We start from the raw sequence: 18,866 nt of genomic DNA on the forward strand, positions 1-18,866 counted from the left end.
ATACTGAAAATAATGTAATAAAAAATAGTATGTATGTGAAAAAAGACATATAAATATATACATATATTTACTGATGTATAAATTTATATATACAACACAACAAATTCATAACATAGATCACATTATATATTGACTTATTTTTCTTGCTTTATTTTGTTTTCAAGTGATCATTTATACTTTTTTATAAATTAATTACAAATAATTTATCATTTTAATAAATGAATTCCTAATTAATTATAAATTGTGGCCCCAAATTTTAATCATTTGTTATTTCATAAATAATTTGTTTATATTGTTTCCTTACCTAGATAATAGTTTTATTAGCTTCCTGGTATATAAATATTTTCTATAAAATCTTTATCTTACCTTTTTCTTTGCTTTTTATTGTTAATACTGCTAATAGTAAACACTTTCATCCTGTGCTTTTTGTTTTGTTTCATGTGCACTTTGTTTTTCCCATTTTTGTTTATTATTCTTATCTGCATTTTTTAGGTTATTAGCAAATAGTTTATTTTAGTTTTAAAATTTTCAGTGTGTTATTTTTTGTCAATATTTTAATCAGGTATCTATTTTGGGAAGATGTGTGGAGTAGCTGGATTCTACAAAAGTATGTTTTTTGTTTGGTTGAGGCTTGGGTGTGGACTGTTTACTTGTTTTCTGTTTCCTTCACAATTGTGTGTGAGCTGATTGGATTTGGCCTTGATTTAAAAAGGCAAACCTTTAAAAAGGTTTGCCTTTTGGTCAAACATTCTTCTAAGTAGTATAGCACTTGTCCGCCAATTTGCTTTATAGAGGTAACTTGTGTTTGCTGTGGTGCTAAACACTGTGACACTGATGTATCAAATTTGATAATGGTTTCCCATGGTGGACAGTGTTTGGTGGAGCTCCCAGATTAAAACAGACTGGGAAGCAGGAGTAGCATCCACTTCCCTAAATAGCTTGCCTCTGGGAACTCTATGAACTTAGAGAAACGATGGCAGTTGTACGTTTCAGGTCTTTCATTCCTATCTATGACATGATGGCACTTAACAACAACAACAATAATAATATTTTAATCATTCAGATACATTGTTTTATCCATGTGCATTGTATTCCATAGTCTTTAATTTACATTATATATCATTAATTCAAATTGCAAGTATTTTTCACCTCCCTTAGAATTATCTCATCAACAACTACTTTCGGGAAAGCAAGTACTCCAGCTGCTTATGCCTCATACCTTGATATCATCTTTTAGATAGCCAATTGTTGCTGATTTCCCCATCCCTATCTAACCAGAATTCTGAGGAAGCAAGTACATCCCTTTTGCTGAAGAATCCTCTTTTCAACTTGGAAACTTTGAACATCTGCATTCATAAACATCATCTAGTCAAGAGCAAGCCATCAGGTTGCAGCAAGCAACCCTACTTCACAGCATGGATTATTTTCTCTTCATCTCTTCGGCATCTGGTCTACTCAACCCCAGCCCTTTATGGTTCATTTAAAATGGACATTAGCTGCAAGCTCAGTAGTCCACATTTCTCCCTGCATTCCAGAATTCTTGGTCTCCACACAGCCCTAGCTCCCATGGGACCAAATTGAGTTAACAGATCAGAGGTCCTCATGACTCTGTACCCTTCAAGCCAACAACTCTTCCACTGAAAGGTTTTTGAGAGTTATTTATAAAAAATGTTTAAATAGTGCCAAACATGTAACAAGGCCCCAGGAATTGATGAAATATCAACTGATATATTTCAGCAAATGGACACTGTCCTGGATGTGCTCACCAACTAGAAAAGATCTTTATTTATTCCCATTCCAATAAAGGATGATGATCCAACAGAGTATAGAATTATCAAACAATATCACTAATATCACACACAAGGAAAATGTTGCTTAAGATTTTCCAAAAATGACTGGAACTATACATTAACAGAGGACTACCAGAAGTACAGGCAGGATTTAGAAGAGGCCATGACACTAGGGACATCATTGCCAATGTTAGATGGAGCTTGACTGAAAGCAGAGAGTACCAGAATGTCTGTTTAATTGACTATGCAAAGGCATTTGACTGTGTGGACCACAATAAATTGTGGCTAACTTTGAGAAAAATGGTCATTCTAGAACTCCTAATTGTGCTCATGTGAAACCTATATTTGGACCAGGTGGCATTTATCACAACAGAGCAAGGCAAAATCAGGAAACAAGTGCATCAAGGATACATCCTATCTCCATACCTCTCCAATCTATCTGTGGAACAGATCATTTAAGAGGCTGGTCTTTATGAGAAAGAATGTGGCATCAAAATTAGAGGAAGACTCACTAACAGTTTGCATTATGCTGATGGTACAACATTACTTGCTGAAACTGAGGAGAATCTGAATCATCTGCTGCCGAAAGTCAAGGACTGAAGTCTTCAATATGGATTGAATTTCAACGTCAAGAAGACAAAGATTCTTACAACTGGGCATATTTGATGCACCATGAGAGATGGAGATTGTGATTGTAAACAATTTCAGCTTGCTTGGGTCACCAGTTAACATCCTTGGAACCAGTTTGCTCAAGTGCACACTCTTGGAACCAGCAACCAAGAAATCAAAAGATAAATTGGATTTGGAAAATCTGCTGTCAGAGATTTCTCTAGAGTGCTAAAGTGCAAAGATATTATTCTAGAGACTAAGGTGCACCCGATCTAGGCCATGGTCTCTCCAATTACTTTTTATGCATTAGAGAGCTGGACAGTGAATAAGCATGACAGAAAAATTGATGCCTTTGAGTTGTGGTGCTGCAGAAGAGTATTGAGCATACCATAGACTGCCAAGAGAACCAACAAGTCTGTCCTGGTTAGAGTGAAACCAACTTGCTCTTTGGAGGCTAGGATTTTGAAGCTTCATCTCACATACTTTGGGCATGTTGCCAGGAGTGACTAGTCCTTGGAGAAGGGGATCATGTTTGGAAATGTGGAGGGACAATGCAGGAGAGGAAGACCCTGGATGAGATAAATGGACACAGTGACTGGGGCGATAAGGGCAGGTGTGTCGGAGAGAGTGAGATCAGACCAAGATAGAACAGGGTAAAGAGTTATTGTGCGTAGGGTCACTGTGCGTTGCAGGCAACTCGATGGCACATAACAGCAACAACATGTAATGAAAACTTAGTAGATGGCAATTATTATTAAGGAAAGTGTGGTGGCATAATCCATATGAAATTGTGCTATAAGCCAAAGGAGGTGCCTCTTTACAAATTTGGATCCACCAGCAGCTCTGCTGAAGAAATATGGACAGTCTCCTCCCTTAAGATTTATTGCCTACAAAACCCTGCTGGGGAGTTGGCTCTATCATTTTGTTCTGACTCAATGGCATTGAGTTTGAGTTCAAATTATTGTGTATATGTATACATTTGCATGTACATACATTTATGTGTATATGAATATGTTGTTGTTAATTTGTTAAGTGTTGTAAAATCATAGATGACCCATAGTGACCTTATGAATGAAAGTATTGAATGCAAAGCTTTCATCTTCTCTCCAAGTTAATAGTTTCCGGAGGCAAGCTTTTTTGGAAGTGGGTGCCATTCCTGCTTCCAAGCCTGGATGTGCATATTTATATTTTAGCAGGAGAATCTATCTAAGTTTTCTTTCAGTTGTAGTGTCTGTGAAGATGGCTAGGTTTTGCTGCAAGATCACACAGTCCCAAGACCTCAGTGGATAAAAAGTAACGCAGGCTCTTTTTAGTTGATAAATAAGTTATATGATCTGCTTTGAGTCATCACTTCTCACTCAAGTGATCTTTGGCTGTAGAAGTAAGTGAAGAAGCAAATTGATGGGTCAGTGCTGTGGTATCCTCTCCACTGAGTGGTCTGCCCAGACAGCCATCCTCAAGTACCATCAGTCATACCTGCCTTCTCAATTTCTTCTGCAACCTCCTTAACTTTTAACTTGTGCTGTTACACTTCCAAAATGGTTGACATACGCATAGAGTGAAGAACAAAACACAATAGCCAAACCAAGCTATCAATATGTATCCAAATTTCATTAGACAAACTTGTGTCACATTCCACCACAGTTTAGAAGTCTGAACATGTTGCCATCCCAAACAAAATCAAAGCTATTATCAGGAAGGAGAGGGAAAAGTTGGTTTAAGTGAGCGACGAGCAGTGTATGCGATGGAAACTAGTTATTTCCCACTTTCAAGTGGTAACTGACTGATGGCTGACCCTCCAGCAGGTTTTCAGAGGCATGAGAGATTGCTCATCTTTCCCTCAAAGAGCAATTGGTGGATTTGAACCATCTGCCTTTGGTTCAGCAGTACAGCTCCTTAACCACTGAGCCATTAGTAGTTTTCATATTTTAAATAAAAAAGAAACTTGTTTGCAGAAATCATCTAAACATAAATTGAGAGACACTGGCGACTCAGTGGTAGAATTCTCCCCTTCAGGTAAGAGGCCTGGATTTGATACCCAACCAGGTCTTCTCATGTTCAACCATTATGCATCTGTCTTTAGTGGTGCACATGTTGCTGTGATGCTAAAAAGATTTCAGTGGAGCTTCTAGACTAAGAAAGACAGGAAAGAAAGGCTGGGTGAAAACACTTCTGAAAAATCAGCCAGCAACAACTCTGTGGATCACAAAGATGTTGCTTAAAACCAGCCGTGGAGATGGTATAAGGATAGGCCACATTTCCTTTTCTTGTGTGGCGGGTCAGTGTGGATCAGAAAATGAGTGCACAGCAGCTAACAACAAGATATAAATTATCAGAGCCATGGATTGGTCCTCAGTATGCTTGACTTCTAAAGCCATACACTTAATATTTAGCACTAATGCTGCTACACTATTGACAAAATAATCAAAACTAAACTCACAGCTATCAAATTGTATCTGAGTCATAGAAGCCATGCATTGCTGTTTCTTATGTGTTGTCAAGTCAGATCCAACTCATCAGTACCTTCAGTGGAATTTCAGAAGCTATAAATTGCACTGGAAGAGATTGCCCATCTTTTGCCCATGTAGCAAACCCACTGGTTTTGAGTTGGTAGCACAACTTCTTGACTTCTTGCCACTAGGCAACCAGAGCTCCCTTAGAAACTACAGGACACAGGTGACTTGTACTCCCTACCTTTGGGTTGGCAGCACAACACTTTACTTGCTAGGCTACCTTATTTTAGTACCTCAATATTCTTGCGAGTACTCACATGAAAGTGTTATGGTGAGGGTCAAAATTAATGTGGACATGCATTTATATGGCACACATTTAGTTGGTACCTACAGTGTCTTGTTTGCAGTGTGCTATTGAGATGTAAAGATGAACCACATACAGTTCCAACCCTCAAGGAAGACTCTCAAGCCTTTATGCTAATGCACGTTATCATTAACATAAAAGTTATGCCATAGCATCAGTGATCATGGTGTACTGCCTTCTGTGCTTCAAGCAGCTCATTTGCCATTTGCCACTGAATCTTCACTATCAGTTCAGGTCATATTCAGAATAATTATTAGCTATAGAAACAACTTCCAACTGCTCTCCCTTAGAAATACTGTTCACAACAAACTTCTCCTATTGCAAGTTTACAAAAAAGAGTGGGTAGTGGCTCCACAGTCAACACTCTTGGCACCAGTAGCCAGGAAATTAAAAGGCGCACTGCCATGGAAAAGTCTGCTGTTAGGGACCTCTCCAAAGTACTGAAGAGCAATGGTGTCTCTCCGAAGACTAAGGTGCATCTGATACAGGCCATGGTTTTTGTTATGCATCAGAGAGTTGGACAGTGACTAAGGAGGATAGAAGGATTGATGCCTTTGAGGTGTGGTGCTGGAGAAGAGTATTGGAGGTTCCATGGACTTCTAGGAAAGCAAACAGATTCATCCTGGAGAGGGTTAAACCGGGCTGCTCCTTGGAGGCAAGGATTCTAAGGCTCCGTTTAACATACTTTGAACATGTTGTAAGGAGGGGCCGGTCCTTGGAGAGGGACATCATGCTTGGGAGGGTGGAGGGACTGCGCAGGAGGGGAAGGCCCTCTATGAGGTGGATTGATTCAGTGACTGGGGTAATTGGGATGGGTGTTTCAGAGACAGTGCGATTGGCACAGGACAGAGCAGAGTTTAGGGCTGTTGTACATAGGGTTGCTAAGAGTCACAAGCGACTCGACGGCACATAACAGCAACAGTGTTCTGATGACTGGAGAACATACTTTTACTCTAACCTCTCATTACAAACAGAGAAAGGAAAAATGCTTTAAATCATTTCCGTTCTATAAACTGTAAGGCACTTAGGGAATCAGAACATTCCATTGATAAAGAGATGTCTGGGTTTCAACATCAACATCAATACAATGAGTATTACTCATTGTAATTTGTTTGTATTACTCATTATTGCTTTACTGAAGTGCTTGGAAGATGCTTGAATCCTTTCAGATTTTTTGTGCCCTTATCTTTGAAGAGAACTAGATTTAAGAGCTGTTGATGAATAGATGTTAATAAGTCCAAGCTCCAGTCTGCTTTTTTTCATAATTAAAGTTATTTTATGAGTCTTTTCCTTCTCATTTCTTTAATCTTTGATGTAAAAAAGTTTTATTTTTTTTAACTCTGTCTTTACTCCATTTATAATGGGGTTACGTTTTTTCTCAGATATATTCTGTTTTATTTATGTACATTGTGTTTTGACAAACCAATGTAAAATTTAAAAATCCACTAAAAAAGTAAACCTTAAAATAAAAATTGATGAAATGTCCCTGCCTACCAAATTTAAGAGTTGTCAGTTATTTCATTATGCTTGAATCTGAAATTAATATTCATGGTAACAGCAACCAAGAAATCAAAATATGTGCTGTGTTGGAAAAGCCTGCTATATAGGACCTCTCCAAAATGTCAGTTTAAAGACTAAGGTACACCTGATCCAGACCAAAGCCTTTTCAGTGTCTTCCTCTACATCTGAAAGTTTGACAATTAATGAGATGAATAAAGATGACTAAGAATTGATGTCTTTGAATAGTAGGGTTTTTTATATTGTACTTTGGATTGCATACACTATCCTTCACTCACATCGTGTTTCACACAGTCATTCTCAATATTTGTTAGAAAATAATTCACTATTTGACCACACACTTTATTACACTGTCTTCCCAGTTCCTGCTAGATCTTTCCCATTTCTCTTACCCCACTTCCCTTCACCCACCAAATTGTGAGACCCTTAGATTCCTGCCCCTTCCTGCCTTGGATCCCTATATACCTTTTACTTGCTATTCTTCTGTTTTTACAATAAAGGTTCAATGTATTATTTATCCTTATGGACTGAGTTCACTCAGCATAATGCCCTCCAGTCTCTCCCATTATTATTATGTGGTAATTTTTGAAACCATTGCTGCTGAGTGCTGTGTAGTATTCCATCTTGTGAATGTCAGTTTCTCAATCCATTCGATTGTTCACAATATTTTTAATGTGGGAGCTGTAATGAGGGACTTTTCCTGGTGGCTGAACTGATTATCAATGACTCTGATTTGTTTAGATGATACAATGTCTCCTATTCATAATCTTAATTTAAACCGCTAAATTGCCTTTGCATGCACTTAGAGAAAGAGTTCCATGATAGGAAGAAGATAGAGTCGTGGTTAAATGAGAGGGGACAGAAGGAAGTCATTACCATAATTTAAAAATACATATCTATGTATGTAAATATGTGGGTGATGTAATGAAAAAAATGTGAAGTGACATCTAAATGAAATAAGCACATGAACAATGATGCAAATTGAATGTATCTGAAAATGAGAACTCTGGAGTCATAGTGAATGACTTTTTGTATGTGACTTAACCTCACTGGGCTTCAGCTTTATCATTTGTAAAATGAGGGTACAAGTTGTGCAACATATATGAACTTACAAGTATAATAAAGGCTTCTCTGGCCAAAGCACTTAGAGTAGGACCTGCCACTGGTTATACCCTTGAGGAGTGTTAATCACGATGATGAAGCCCTTTGTAGTATAGATTTTGCAACTTTAGTTTTCTCATAATTTTTTCTGTCTTAGTTAGCTTTTTAAATCTTACTTTGTTGACTTTCACTCCATGATTGTTGTTGTTGTTGTTGTTGTTGCTGTTGTTATGTGCTGTCGAGTCGTTTGCGACTCTTAGCAACCGTATATACAACAGCCCTAAACTCTGCTCTGTCCTGTGTCTCTGACACTCCCATCCTGATTATCCCAGTCACTGAATCAATCCACCTCATAGAGGGCCTTCCCCTCCTGCGCAGTCCCTCCACCCTACAAAGCATGATGTCCTTCTCCAAGGACTGGTCTCTCCTGACAACATGTCCAAAGTATGTTAGACGGAGCCTCAGAATCCTTGCCTCCAAGAAGCCACCCGGTTTAACCCTGTCCAGGACAAATCTGTTTGTTTTCCTAGCAGTCCATGGTATTCTCAATACTTTTCTCCAGCACCACAGCTCAAAGGCATCAATTCTCCTTCTATCCTCCTTAGTCATTGTCCAACTCTCTGATGCATAACAAGTGATTGCGAAGACCATGGCCTGTATCAGACACACCTTAGTCTCCAGAATGACACCATTGCTCTCCAGTACTTTTGAGAGGTCCCTAACAGCAGTCTTTCCCGTGGCAACGCGCCATTAATTTCCTGGCTACTGGTGCCAAGAGTGTTGACTATGGAGCCAAGCAAACTAAAGCTGTGTACAATCTCAATCTCTTCACCATCCATCCTGATACTGCCAATTAGTCCAGTGGTAAGAATCTTTGTCTTCTTGACATTGAGCCTCAGTCCATATTGGAGGCTGCAGTCCTTGACTCTCTGCAGCCGATCTGTTTTATATTTATATACTGCTCACAATACATAAGTTTTGGGGGGGCTTTTTGGTTTTTATTTTTTTGGGGGAATGTGGGGGAAGTACTTTACTTAGGATGCAAAAGAGTTTCTGGACACATCATACTAGATTCTTCAAAAAATAATTTTTGAAAGAACATACTGCTTTTTTAGTTACTTGTTTTCATAATTCTGAAGTGCTTTTCATAGGTTATATGTAGTTCGTTTATTTTCCTCTTAGTCAGCTTTGAAAAAGGTATTATTCTCAGAAGTTTTTAGATGAGAATCAAAATTGATAATTAATTTAAAAATACAATGAGGACTCATAATCATGGGGTCTCAGAGTTTGGTGGGGGAAGGTGCAGGAAAAACCCAAAGTACATGAATTAAACACAATATAAACAAATTATTGTATGCAAAGTAATAAAAATTTTTTAAAAATAATGCTAGTTTTATCTATTTTTGGTGCTTAAATATTAAAATAGGTTTATTCTCTATTCTGAAATTTAAATCTCAGACTTCTTTCCTGAATTCTATTTGTTTAATTATTTTATGAACATTAACCTCACTCCGCTAATACTTCAGATTTAATTTCTTTAAAATAAAACAAGCAAAGTGCATAAACTCACGAAATATTTACAGTACTTTCTGCCATTTTAAAGTTGTCACATATATCTTGATTGGAAATTTTTAGTGACTGTCCAATGCATTGAATTTAAAAGGTTTATAGAAATAACAGCTCCATTTTTTGTGCTTATATTTTGTTGGTTCATATCATACTTAATTAAATAATTACAGTAGTAAGTGCAACTTGCTATCTAGGATTTAGAAGAAATAATACTGGCTGATGTAAGCATCAGCTCAAGTAAGCAATATAAGAGAGCCCTGGATCCCACAGGCTACTCAAGAGCTGTAGCCTGCTGCTCTGTCTTTTGGACAGTGTGGTTTACAGAGGGACATGAAGCATCACTGAATCCGTAGATGGAAGTCAATTAAATAAGTTTCCAACATGGTAATGGAAATCAGAATCACCTAGAGGGCTTGTTAAACCCCAGTTTCTGAATCTCTCTATTGGTCTACAGTTCAGTAAGAATGAGGGACCCAAGAACTTCACACCTAACAAGCTCCCAGTTGAATTACTGAACTCCAGCAAATATTGGCAGAGTGCAGGGGGACAGGTTCCTTCAAACATAAGGCTTGGGAAAGCTGCATTATTTCTCCAATTCTCTTTACCCACTTTGTGGATATTCTTCTGATAACCAAACATTTGGTTTTCTACTCCTCTTGCTTCTTAGTGCTATATTGAAAAATTAAATCTTTCTCTTTTTTTCATCTTTGTCAATCTAGGAACTTTAAAGGAAGTAGCTAGAGGATCCACTGAAGATTTTGTTCCCTGAAACAGATAACTAGTAGTTAGCACTTTCCACCTTGCTGGGCTTGCTTCTTCAAATAACATGCCCGTCAGTCTCTTCACAGCAACAGCAAACTATTTCTGTCTGTCAGAAAACTTGTCTTTGGCAATACTTTGCCAGCTGCAGGGCGGAAAGGCAGCAATGTGGGTGTGTTGTCAGCAGACTGGAGAGTCTGTCTGAGAAAGAGACACAGTGTCTGATTGCTCTGTAATCTCCCTTTCAGAACTGGCTGACGGAGCTGGAGATCTTTGCCATCATCTTCTCAGCTGCCATCCATGACTATGAGCACACGGGAACCACCAACAACTTCCACATCCAGACTCGGTGAGGAGATTGGTGTGTTTCGGATAGAGCCGGGAGGGGACAGGGATAGAAGTTTAGAAATCAGAATGGTATTAGTCTTCTTTCTCCCACGTGGTCACTATATTTGACCTTCTGGGGGAAAAAATGCTTTTATAAGCCAGAGATCTCCCTGGGCAGCTTCAATCTAGACTTTCAGTTTATGAAAGTGATTTGCTCCTAATCCTCCTGTTTTTTTCAGATCTACTGTGGATATACTTTCTTCCTCTGCTGTTTTACTGTTTTTTTTTATTGATGTGTTTTCATATCAAACCTGCTTCTAAGAGAATCTGGGGCCGTTTACATAAAGGACTTGATGCACATAAATTATACTCAGTGGTGTCTGGCAATAATCAGAACATTATTGCTATCATCAACATAAATATGTCTTTCTACTCTTTGCTCTCGGGGATTCTGGTGGGATACTCTTTCATTCTCCTTAATTTCATCTCTGTTTAGTGCTTACAACCCTTCCTGGCAAATGGTTTGTGCAGTGAGAATGCCTCCTGCAGGCCACGCCCACCAGAGGCTTCTTGTGCATAACCAACTTCCAAAGTAAATGCAAACCTTTGTGGGGATAGTAAGCACAGGGTGAAGTGTTCCTCCATGAAACCTGCAGGTCCGTAACATTGCCTAGTTGTGGGTTTGTCCTGAGTCGTCTTCTCAGTATAGAATTCCAGGTAGTCAGTGCCTTTTGTCATTTTCCTAGAGTTGGAAATCTCACCTCCTGTCTCCTAGCTTCAGAATTTACCTTCTCTTAAAGCCATGATGTGACATGTCATGATAGTCAGGTTAACTAGACCTTTATAACAATGAATCAGTGGTCCCTGCAGTAAGGACCTCTCCAAATTATTGAGGGGCAGTAATGTCAGTTAGAGGATTAAGGTATTCCTGATTCAGGCCATGGTCTTTTCAGTCAATTGCTGTGCATCTGAGAGCTGGACAGTGAATAAGGATGACAGAAGTAGAATTGGTGCCTTTGAACTGTGATGTTGGAGAAGAGTACTGAATATTCCATGAACTGTCAAAAGAACAAACAGATATGTCATGGAGAAGGTACAGCCAGGTTGCTTCCTGGAGGCAAACAGGATGAAGCTTTGTCATGTTGCTAGGAGATGCTATTCCTTGGAGAGGGTCATCATGCTTGAAAAGGTGAAGGGAAGGCAAAGGAGAGGAAGACCCTCAACCAAGTGGATTGACATAGTGACTATAGCAATGGGCTCAAGTGTGTCAGAGGTTATGAGGATGGTACTGGATAGGACAGGGTTCAGATCTGTTGTTCATAGGGTCGCTATGGGTTGTAATTGACTTGAGGGCACCTAAGAACAAAAACATCAGTGGAAATTTGTGCTTGGGGGTGTATAGCGAAATACCTGAAAGAAGTCAGCGAAAGAGAGATGAGGTTTAAAAGTTATAACTTTATTCAAGCGGAGCTCCCGGACAAATCTTCCATCCTGAAGGGACAGAGCAGAGAATTCGCAACCCTGGAGCGTTGGGATGGGGTTTTTATACTGGGGTCTTCGGGAAGAAGGGAGTTGCATTCCATTTCTTGATTTACAGTCCGCGGTTGGTTCAGCAAGGTTGGCAAGGTTGTTTGTCCACCTTATCAATTGTAAGCAAGTCCATCTGGCCTGAAGGCTGCATTCTTGTTCTCCCTCCTGGCCCCCTTACCCAGGCCTAACGGGGTGGATGGTGAAGAAAGGAAAAGAGTGTAACAGGAGGAAGTGGAATTTTAATACTGACTTTTTACAGATTTCACGTGCAAAAGCTGAGCCTTACTCTACATGGGTTTGTATTCGTTAAGTCAATCTACATGTATCTACTGAGCTCAACATGTTGTACAGAAGGAGACAATATCATCTACTCTCTATTCAGAAGGATGTTTTCACTAGAATAGAAGTGACAAAAGACTTGGCCTGAGTTCTCTTCAGATCTCACCTCTTACTTAATTCCTCACACAGAGTAATCTCAACATCTGGGAGGTATCCTTTGGTGGATCTGTTCCAAGGTCTCTAAATGTGGACAGTTCCATGGAGTAATTTGTTTAACAGGTATCTGTGAGTTGAACCTTTGCTCTGAGGACAGAGAACTGTAGTGATAGCTTCTGTTAAAGGCAGGTGAAGAACTGGAGCAGCTTGTAAGATGGATCTTGGCTTAAGGCGAGTCTCAAAGTCAGTCAAAAGCCAAAGGAAAAAGGTTTAATCACAAAAGTTGGGATATAACTTAATGTTACAAAATACTCATCGGTTCATGGCTCACCTATGAACAGATACAAGAGCAGATCTTCTACACCTGAATCTTCATGTTTTATGTTATGTCCATACCAGCTGCTGTCAAGTCAACTCGTGACAGCCCCATGTGTGTCAAAACAGAACAGTGTTCTGTAGGATTTTCAGTGGCAGATAGTTTGAAGCAGATCACCAGAAATTTCTCCTGAGGCACGTTAGGGTAGACTTTAACCATTAACCAAGCATGTTACTATTTAATAGCCAAGTATGTTACCTGATTGACTGTGAAGCATGTTATCTGTTTAGATGTCTCAAGGCTCAATTATATCCATTCATCCTGGAAAGGGTTAAACCGGGTGGCTCCTTGGAGGCAAGGATTCTGAGGCTCATCTGACATACTTTGGACATGTTCTAAGGATGAACCAGTGCTTGGAGAAGGAAATCATGCTTGGTAGGGTGGAGGGACAGCGCAGGAGGGGAAGGCCCTCTATGAGGTGGATTGATTCAGTGACTGGGGTAATCAGGATGGGTGTATCAGAGACGGTGAGATTGGCACAGAGCAGAGCAGAGTTTAGGGCTGTTATACATAGGGTCACTATGAGTGGCAAGCGACTGAACGGCACAAAACAATAATAACAACATGAGCTCGGTTAAGCTTGCTTTGGAATGAAATGTAGACATTGTCTTTCTTTAATAAGACATCTTACTCTTATGATCCTTGTTCAGAAAACTAAGTTTGTGATCATATTCTTTTCCTTTCCTTTCCTCTCCTCTCCTCTCCTCTCCTCCCTCCCTCCCTTCTTCTTTTTTTAACTAAGTATTAAGTGTAGCACACTTTAAATGTGTGCTGTACACAACCCAGAATTTGACCAGTAACAGAGAGAAGGTGTCTTATTAGGGAGCAGTGTCCTAACTAGCAGGAAACTTTGTTGTCATCCCATCCCTACCATTTACCCTAAGCTCCTAAGTGAGCTTTGGTGGCTTAGCAATAAGGAGTTGCTCTGCCAAATGAAAGACTTGTGGTTCGAATCCACAAGTTTTCCCACAGATGAGAGATGGACAGTCTTCTCCCAGTGTGATTAACTGCCTGTGAAAACCCAGTGGTGGGTCAGCTGTGAGTTTGGTTCTGACTCAGTGGTATGTAATAATAACAACATTGTCTAAAATGTGATTACATTAAGATATCAGAATAAAGAAATTTTAAAAAGATATTAGAATAGTATACAACCTTGCACTTTAGTGATATTTGATTGCCCAATGAGCTTTGACAAAGTGATAGACTATTATGATCCTTATGACCGTTAGAGTCAGTTTTTCATGTCTGACTTTTGCCTGGTAAAATTTTTAAGATCAAATTTATACCAGAGGCAGCTTGCAGACTGTACCCACTAAAATAAATAAACAAATTAATCAAACAAGTAAAATAAAAAATAAAAGGTGCTCCAGGAAACACAAGGATGTTTGATATTATGTACAAAGTTTTCACGTTCTCAAGTTGGACGTCACGTATTTCATGTCTATATTCACATTGTTGTTGTTGCTGATAAGTACCATTGAGTTGTAGACAACTCATAGCGACCCTATGAACAAAAGACCTGAGCACTGTTTGTAGAGTTTCTGGTGACAAGCCATTGTGGAAGTGGATGCCACTCCTTCTTCCAAGCTTGTTTTAATTGGGAAGCTCCACCAAACACTGTCCACCAGGGGTAACCATTATCGCATTTGGCACATCAGTGTCACAGTGTTTAGCATTCACAGCAACCATGAGTTACCTCTGTACAGCAATGCACAGACCAGTGCAGTGCTCTGTATCATGCACTGATAATTATGTCAAGCAATGTTAGCTTTAGCTTTGTATTGTTGTTGGTTGTTAGCTGCTTTTCAGCCAACTGTGGCTCCTTGTGAGCATTTTGGTTGATATAAATAGCAGGTAGCAAAGATGATCTTTATCTGGAGAGAAGAAAGATGGTACATTACAGCCTGGAAGAGTCAATTGGAAACCACAGTTGTTTAAGATTCTAAACAATTTGCTTTGCTTTCTGTGCAGATCTGATCCAGCCATTTTATACAATGATAGATCTGTACTGGAAAATCACCACTTAAGTGCTGCCTATCGTCTTCTCCAAGAGGATGAGGAAATGAATATTTTGATCAACCTCTCAAAGGATGATTGGAGGTAAGGAAGAAACCAAAGGGTTATCTAAAGGTCAGGGAAGTGACTGGCAAGTATAGAGGAAGGATGCTGCTTTTGAAGCAATAACGCCCTGCTGAATGTATTTCATTTCTCTATAAAACAAAACCCCAAAGCAAGTCTATTGCTACTGAGTTGATTTCTATTTATAGTGATCCTGTGGCACAGATTAGAACCGACACAAAGAGTTCCCAAGGCTGTAGATCTTTATAGAAGTAGAATGCCACATCTTTCTCCTGTGGAGAGGCTGGTGTCTTTAAACTACCAACAGTTCAGTTAGCATCTGACTGCTTTAACAACCAGGGCTACCTTTTGTCATACTTTTTCTTGACACAAATACTTATATATGTATACAAATATGAACTATCTGAAATATGAAATATATATGTATACTTTACACACACACACATGAATGAATAAAGAGATGAGCTTTAGTGTGTATTCCATAAATCCATAGTATGTTGTACTACTAATCCAAAGGGCATGTGTCTTTGGCAGTTCAAATCTACTAGTGGCTCAGAGGGAATAAAATGGGCATTCTCCTCCAGTGGGTTTTTACAACCTTGGGAGCCAAATGGAAGGAAGGAAGTAGGAATTAAGTGCAGGGTCATGGATTTCCATTTGATAGACTATTATAATTAGATACTATCTTTGTATTGTTTTTCTACTAATGAATGAGATAATGGAAACATTTAGTGTCAGAGGATCAGTTTTTGTGCCAAAATTTTCCATAAAACAATCTTGAAATCCCATTCTAATAGTGTCAAACAGAAGCTGTTAACTGTTAGATTAGATGCTGTATGAACAACACCTTGGGAAACTTGTTTTGAATTTAGTTTTTTAAATCTGAACTTTACCATCTAGAAATTTACCATCTAGTATTTGATTTTCCTAATATGTTTGTTGGAAGGAGGAGTGGCATCCACTTCCACAATAGCTTGCCTCCGGATAACCTTTGAACCTGGAGAGAGGATGAAAGGCACCCAAGTGTTGAGGACTCTCCTTCATAGGGTCACTATAAGTCACCTGCGACTTGATGGCCCTTAACAACAACAACAATATGTTTGAGGGAGCTCTGGTGACCTAATGAATTAAGGTTGTGCTACACAATGACAGGTGGTTCGAATCCACCAGTTGCTCTTCAGGAGAAAGATGAACAATCTCCTTATATGCAAATTACCGCCTCTGATAATTCACTAGAAGGTCAACTATAAGTCATTTCTAACTCAATTATACACAATATAGCATGAAAAGAAAAAAAACTGAACTTCTTCAAAATATTTTTAAATATGCTAAGGAAAGTACTTGTTCTGATACTTATAAAACCAATGCAAAGTACCCAACCCTGAGTACTTCATTCTATATCTAAATGACATTGTATGGCTTTGCATTTAGGAGCATTTGTATTTGAGTATAGACTTGGTTATTTAATAGTTGTTAACACCAGGGGCATTAATTTATTTCTTTAAACCTTATTTTCTTCATTCCAGATAATAGACAGTAATATATACCCTTTCATATTGTTGGGATTATAATTAATGAGATAATCTATTTAGAATGTGCAGGTAGTACAAGCTTTCAAATTACTAGAGGTTTAAATTTAGTCCAAGAAGTTTAAATACATACATACATACATACATACATACATACATACACAATCCTTTCAATGCTTAAAATTTATAAATCTAAAAAAATAAATTTATAAATCTACTGAGTCAAATGACACATACCTTTTAGTGAAGTAATACTTACACAAATATTTGCTCCAACTCAGAGAAATAAGCCACACTGAACAAAGTACCTGGTGTTTAGTTAAGACTTGGCTGATTGTTTCCCTGCAGCTGTGATTTATTTAAACATAAAAGATATTTGGCATGAATGTTTTTTAATCCCAAAATATTTTACATAAGTATTCAAAATTGCTTGTGCAGAAAGACATAGGATGTAAGTCATAAATTATCTTTGTCAGTATGTTTACTAAATACCTCTAAATACTAGCTGATAATTTTTTATGAGCTAATTGTGACATTCTGATGTATTAAGAAAAATTAGCAAAGTATGAATCAATATTTCCATAATCCAATGTATTAGACTTTTTAGGGCATTTTAAATGCATATATTACCAGATCCGTATTTCATTTCAAAGTGGAATATCATGGTGTTCCATGTTTAGCAGGTCTATTGCTAGTAGACCAATGTTCCAACAACTGTAAAATCTAGACTAACTACAACGAAAAACATTCCTTAAACACACGAGGAGGTGAATAAGAGCAGACAATTGTGGAAAATGTCAGAATTTGGTGAAAGTGAGGGGACGAACGTGTTTCATTGTTTTGTATCTCTATCCTGCAGCCAGTCAAGGCAACCACACTGGGTAGTTAAAATAGAAGATAAAAAGATGCATAAAAAACTAACCAGCTTGACAATTAGAAGAATTATAGTAAAGAAATTGGCATAATAAAAAATGTTGAAAAATGAAGTGGAATTTCCTAAAGAAGAAAAACAAATAAAGAGAAGCTCAGGTTCTGTGTAGAAGGCCTGCTACAGACCCTGGCTGACTCCTCAACCCTGCATCTGGGTGTTAGACTGAAGATGTCCTAAACTAAGATCTGATGTGCTGCTCACAGGAGCTTTGCCTTTTGAGTCTCAACAGGTGAATTGCTTGCTAACACAGAAACATGGGTGGGTGATTTCACATGCATATAACAAACAGAAACCAGAATATCTACAGCATAGTGGTCATTATGTTAAGGGTATTATTGGAATCATACAGAAAAGAGAAAATTTCAGCTTATTCATAGGAGGACAATCAATCAATGGATGCTAGCTCTAAAACAAACCAAATGGTGGAATTATAAGACAAGGCTTTTTAAGCAGGTTAAAGAAAATGGTTCTGTAATTTATATATACATATATATTCACTAGTAAAACAAAAATGTAGAAACAGAAGTTTTAGAACTGACAAATAAAACATCTCACATTCACTAAATAAACCTTGTTATAAAGAACCAATGAAATGAAAATAAATTATCCATTTGGAAGAATTAAGGGAAGAAAGATTGACTAGAAAAGAAACAATCCTAGAGACTTGTGAGACAAGATGTTGATAATAGTTATAAACATAATTGAATTTCCAGAAAGAGAAAGAGACAGTGGGGCATGAAAAATACTTCAAGAAAAAGTGGGGGGGGGGACTTTCCTAATAATGATGAAAGATAGCATTTTATAGATTCAAGAAGGTACTCAGTTTCTCTAAAACATATATAACTGTTTAAAATAAAGCTACATCATCTGTGGTGTTTATTATATAAGGATATGTAATACATGTCACTTCCCAGTTTAAAACAGTTTGAAAGCAGGAGTGGTATCCACTTCCTAAACGACATGCCTCTGGAAATTCTGTGATAAATGTCAATAGTTATAGAAAGGCTTCAGGTCTTTTGTTCATAGGGTCACCATGAGTCGTGCTCAACTCGATGGCAATCAATAACAGCAATACATGTGACAATAAAGGATGACTTTGTGTTTAGGTGCTGTTAAATCAGCTCTTACTTGTGCGGAACCTATAGACAGCAGAATGAAACTCTGACCCTGTGCCATACTCACAATCTCTCTAGAACTCCATTGCTACAGTCAGTGTGTACATTCCTCTCATTGAGATTCTTCCTGCTTTGTACTGATATTTTACTTTTCAAAGCATAGTATCCTTTGGGGCCTGGCCCCTCCTCACCTACTTGCCCAAAGTAGATAACACAAAAATCTCACCATTCTTGCTTCTGAAGAACACTCTGGCTGCACTTCTTCCAAGAGAGATTTGTTTGTTCTTTGAGCTGTGAATGGTATATGCATTATTTTTCACCAACACCAAAAGTCAATGCGTCAATTTTCTATTGCAGTGGTAATAAATGTAACTGCCCTAT

General features: G+C 38.3%; 1 protein-coding gene across 3 annotated transcripts in view; it reads left to right on the forward strand.

The window, feature by feature from the left end:
- PDE1C (phosphodiesterase 1C, calmodulin-dependent 70kDa) overlaps nt 1-18,866 on the forward strand; it is a 718,015-nt gene that overhangs the window by 587,491 nt on the left and 111,658 nt on the right. For all 3 annotated transcript variants that reach the window (XM_006887612.1, XM_006887614.1, XM_006887613.1), the window contains 2 exons: nt 10,412-10,512; nt 14,803-14,931. In XM_006887612.1, the coding sequence (XP_006887674.1) occupies nt 10,412-10,512; nt 14,803-14,931 (230 nt within the window). The remainder of the gene's footprint in view (nt 1-10,411; nt 10,513-14,802; nt 14,932-18,866) is intronic.

This window comes from Elephantulus edwardii, unplaced genomic scaffold (assembly GCF_000299155.1).
Source record: "Elephantulus edwardii isolate Elephantulus edwardi_28Jun2011 unplaced genomic scaffold, EleEdw1.0 scaffold00059, whole genome shotgun sequence".
Taxonomy (NCBI): domain Eukaryota; kingdom Metazoa; phylum Chordata; class Mammalia; order Macroscelidea; family Macroscelididae; genus Elephantulus; species Elephantulus edwardii.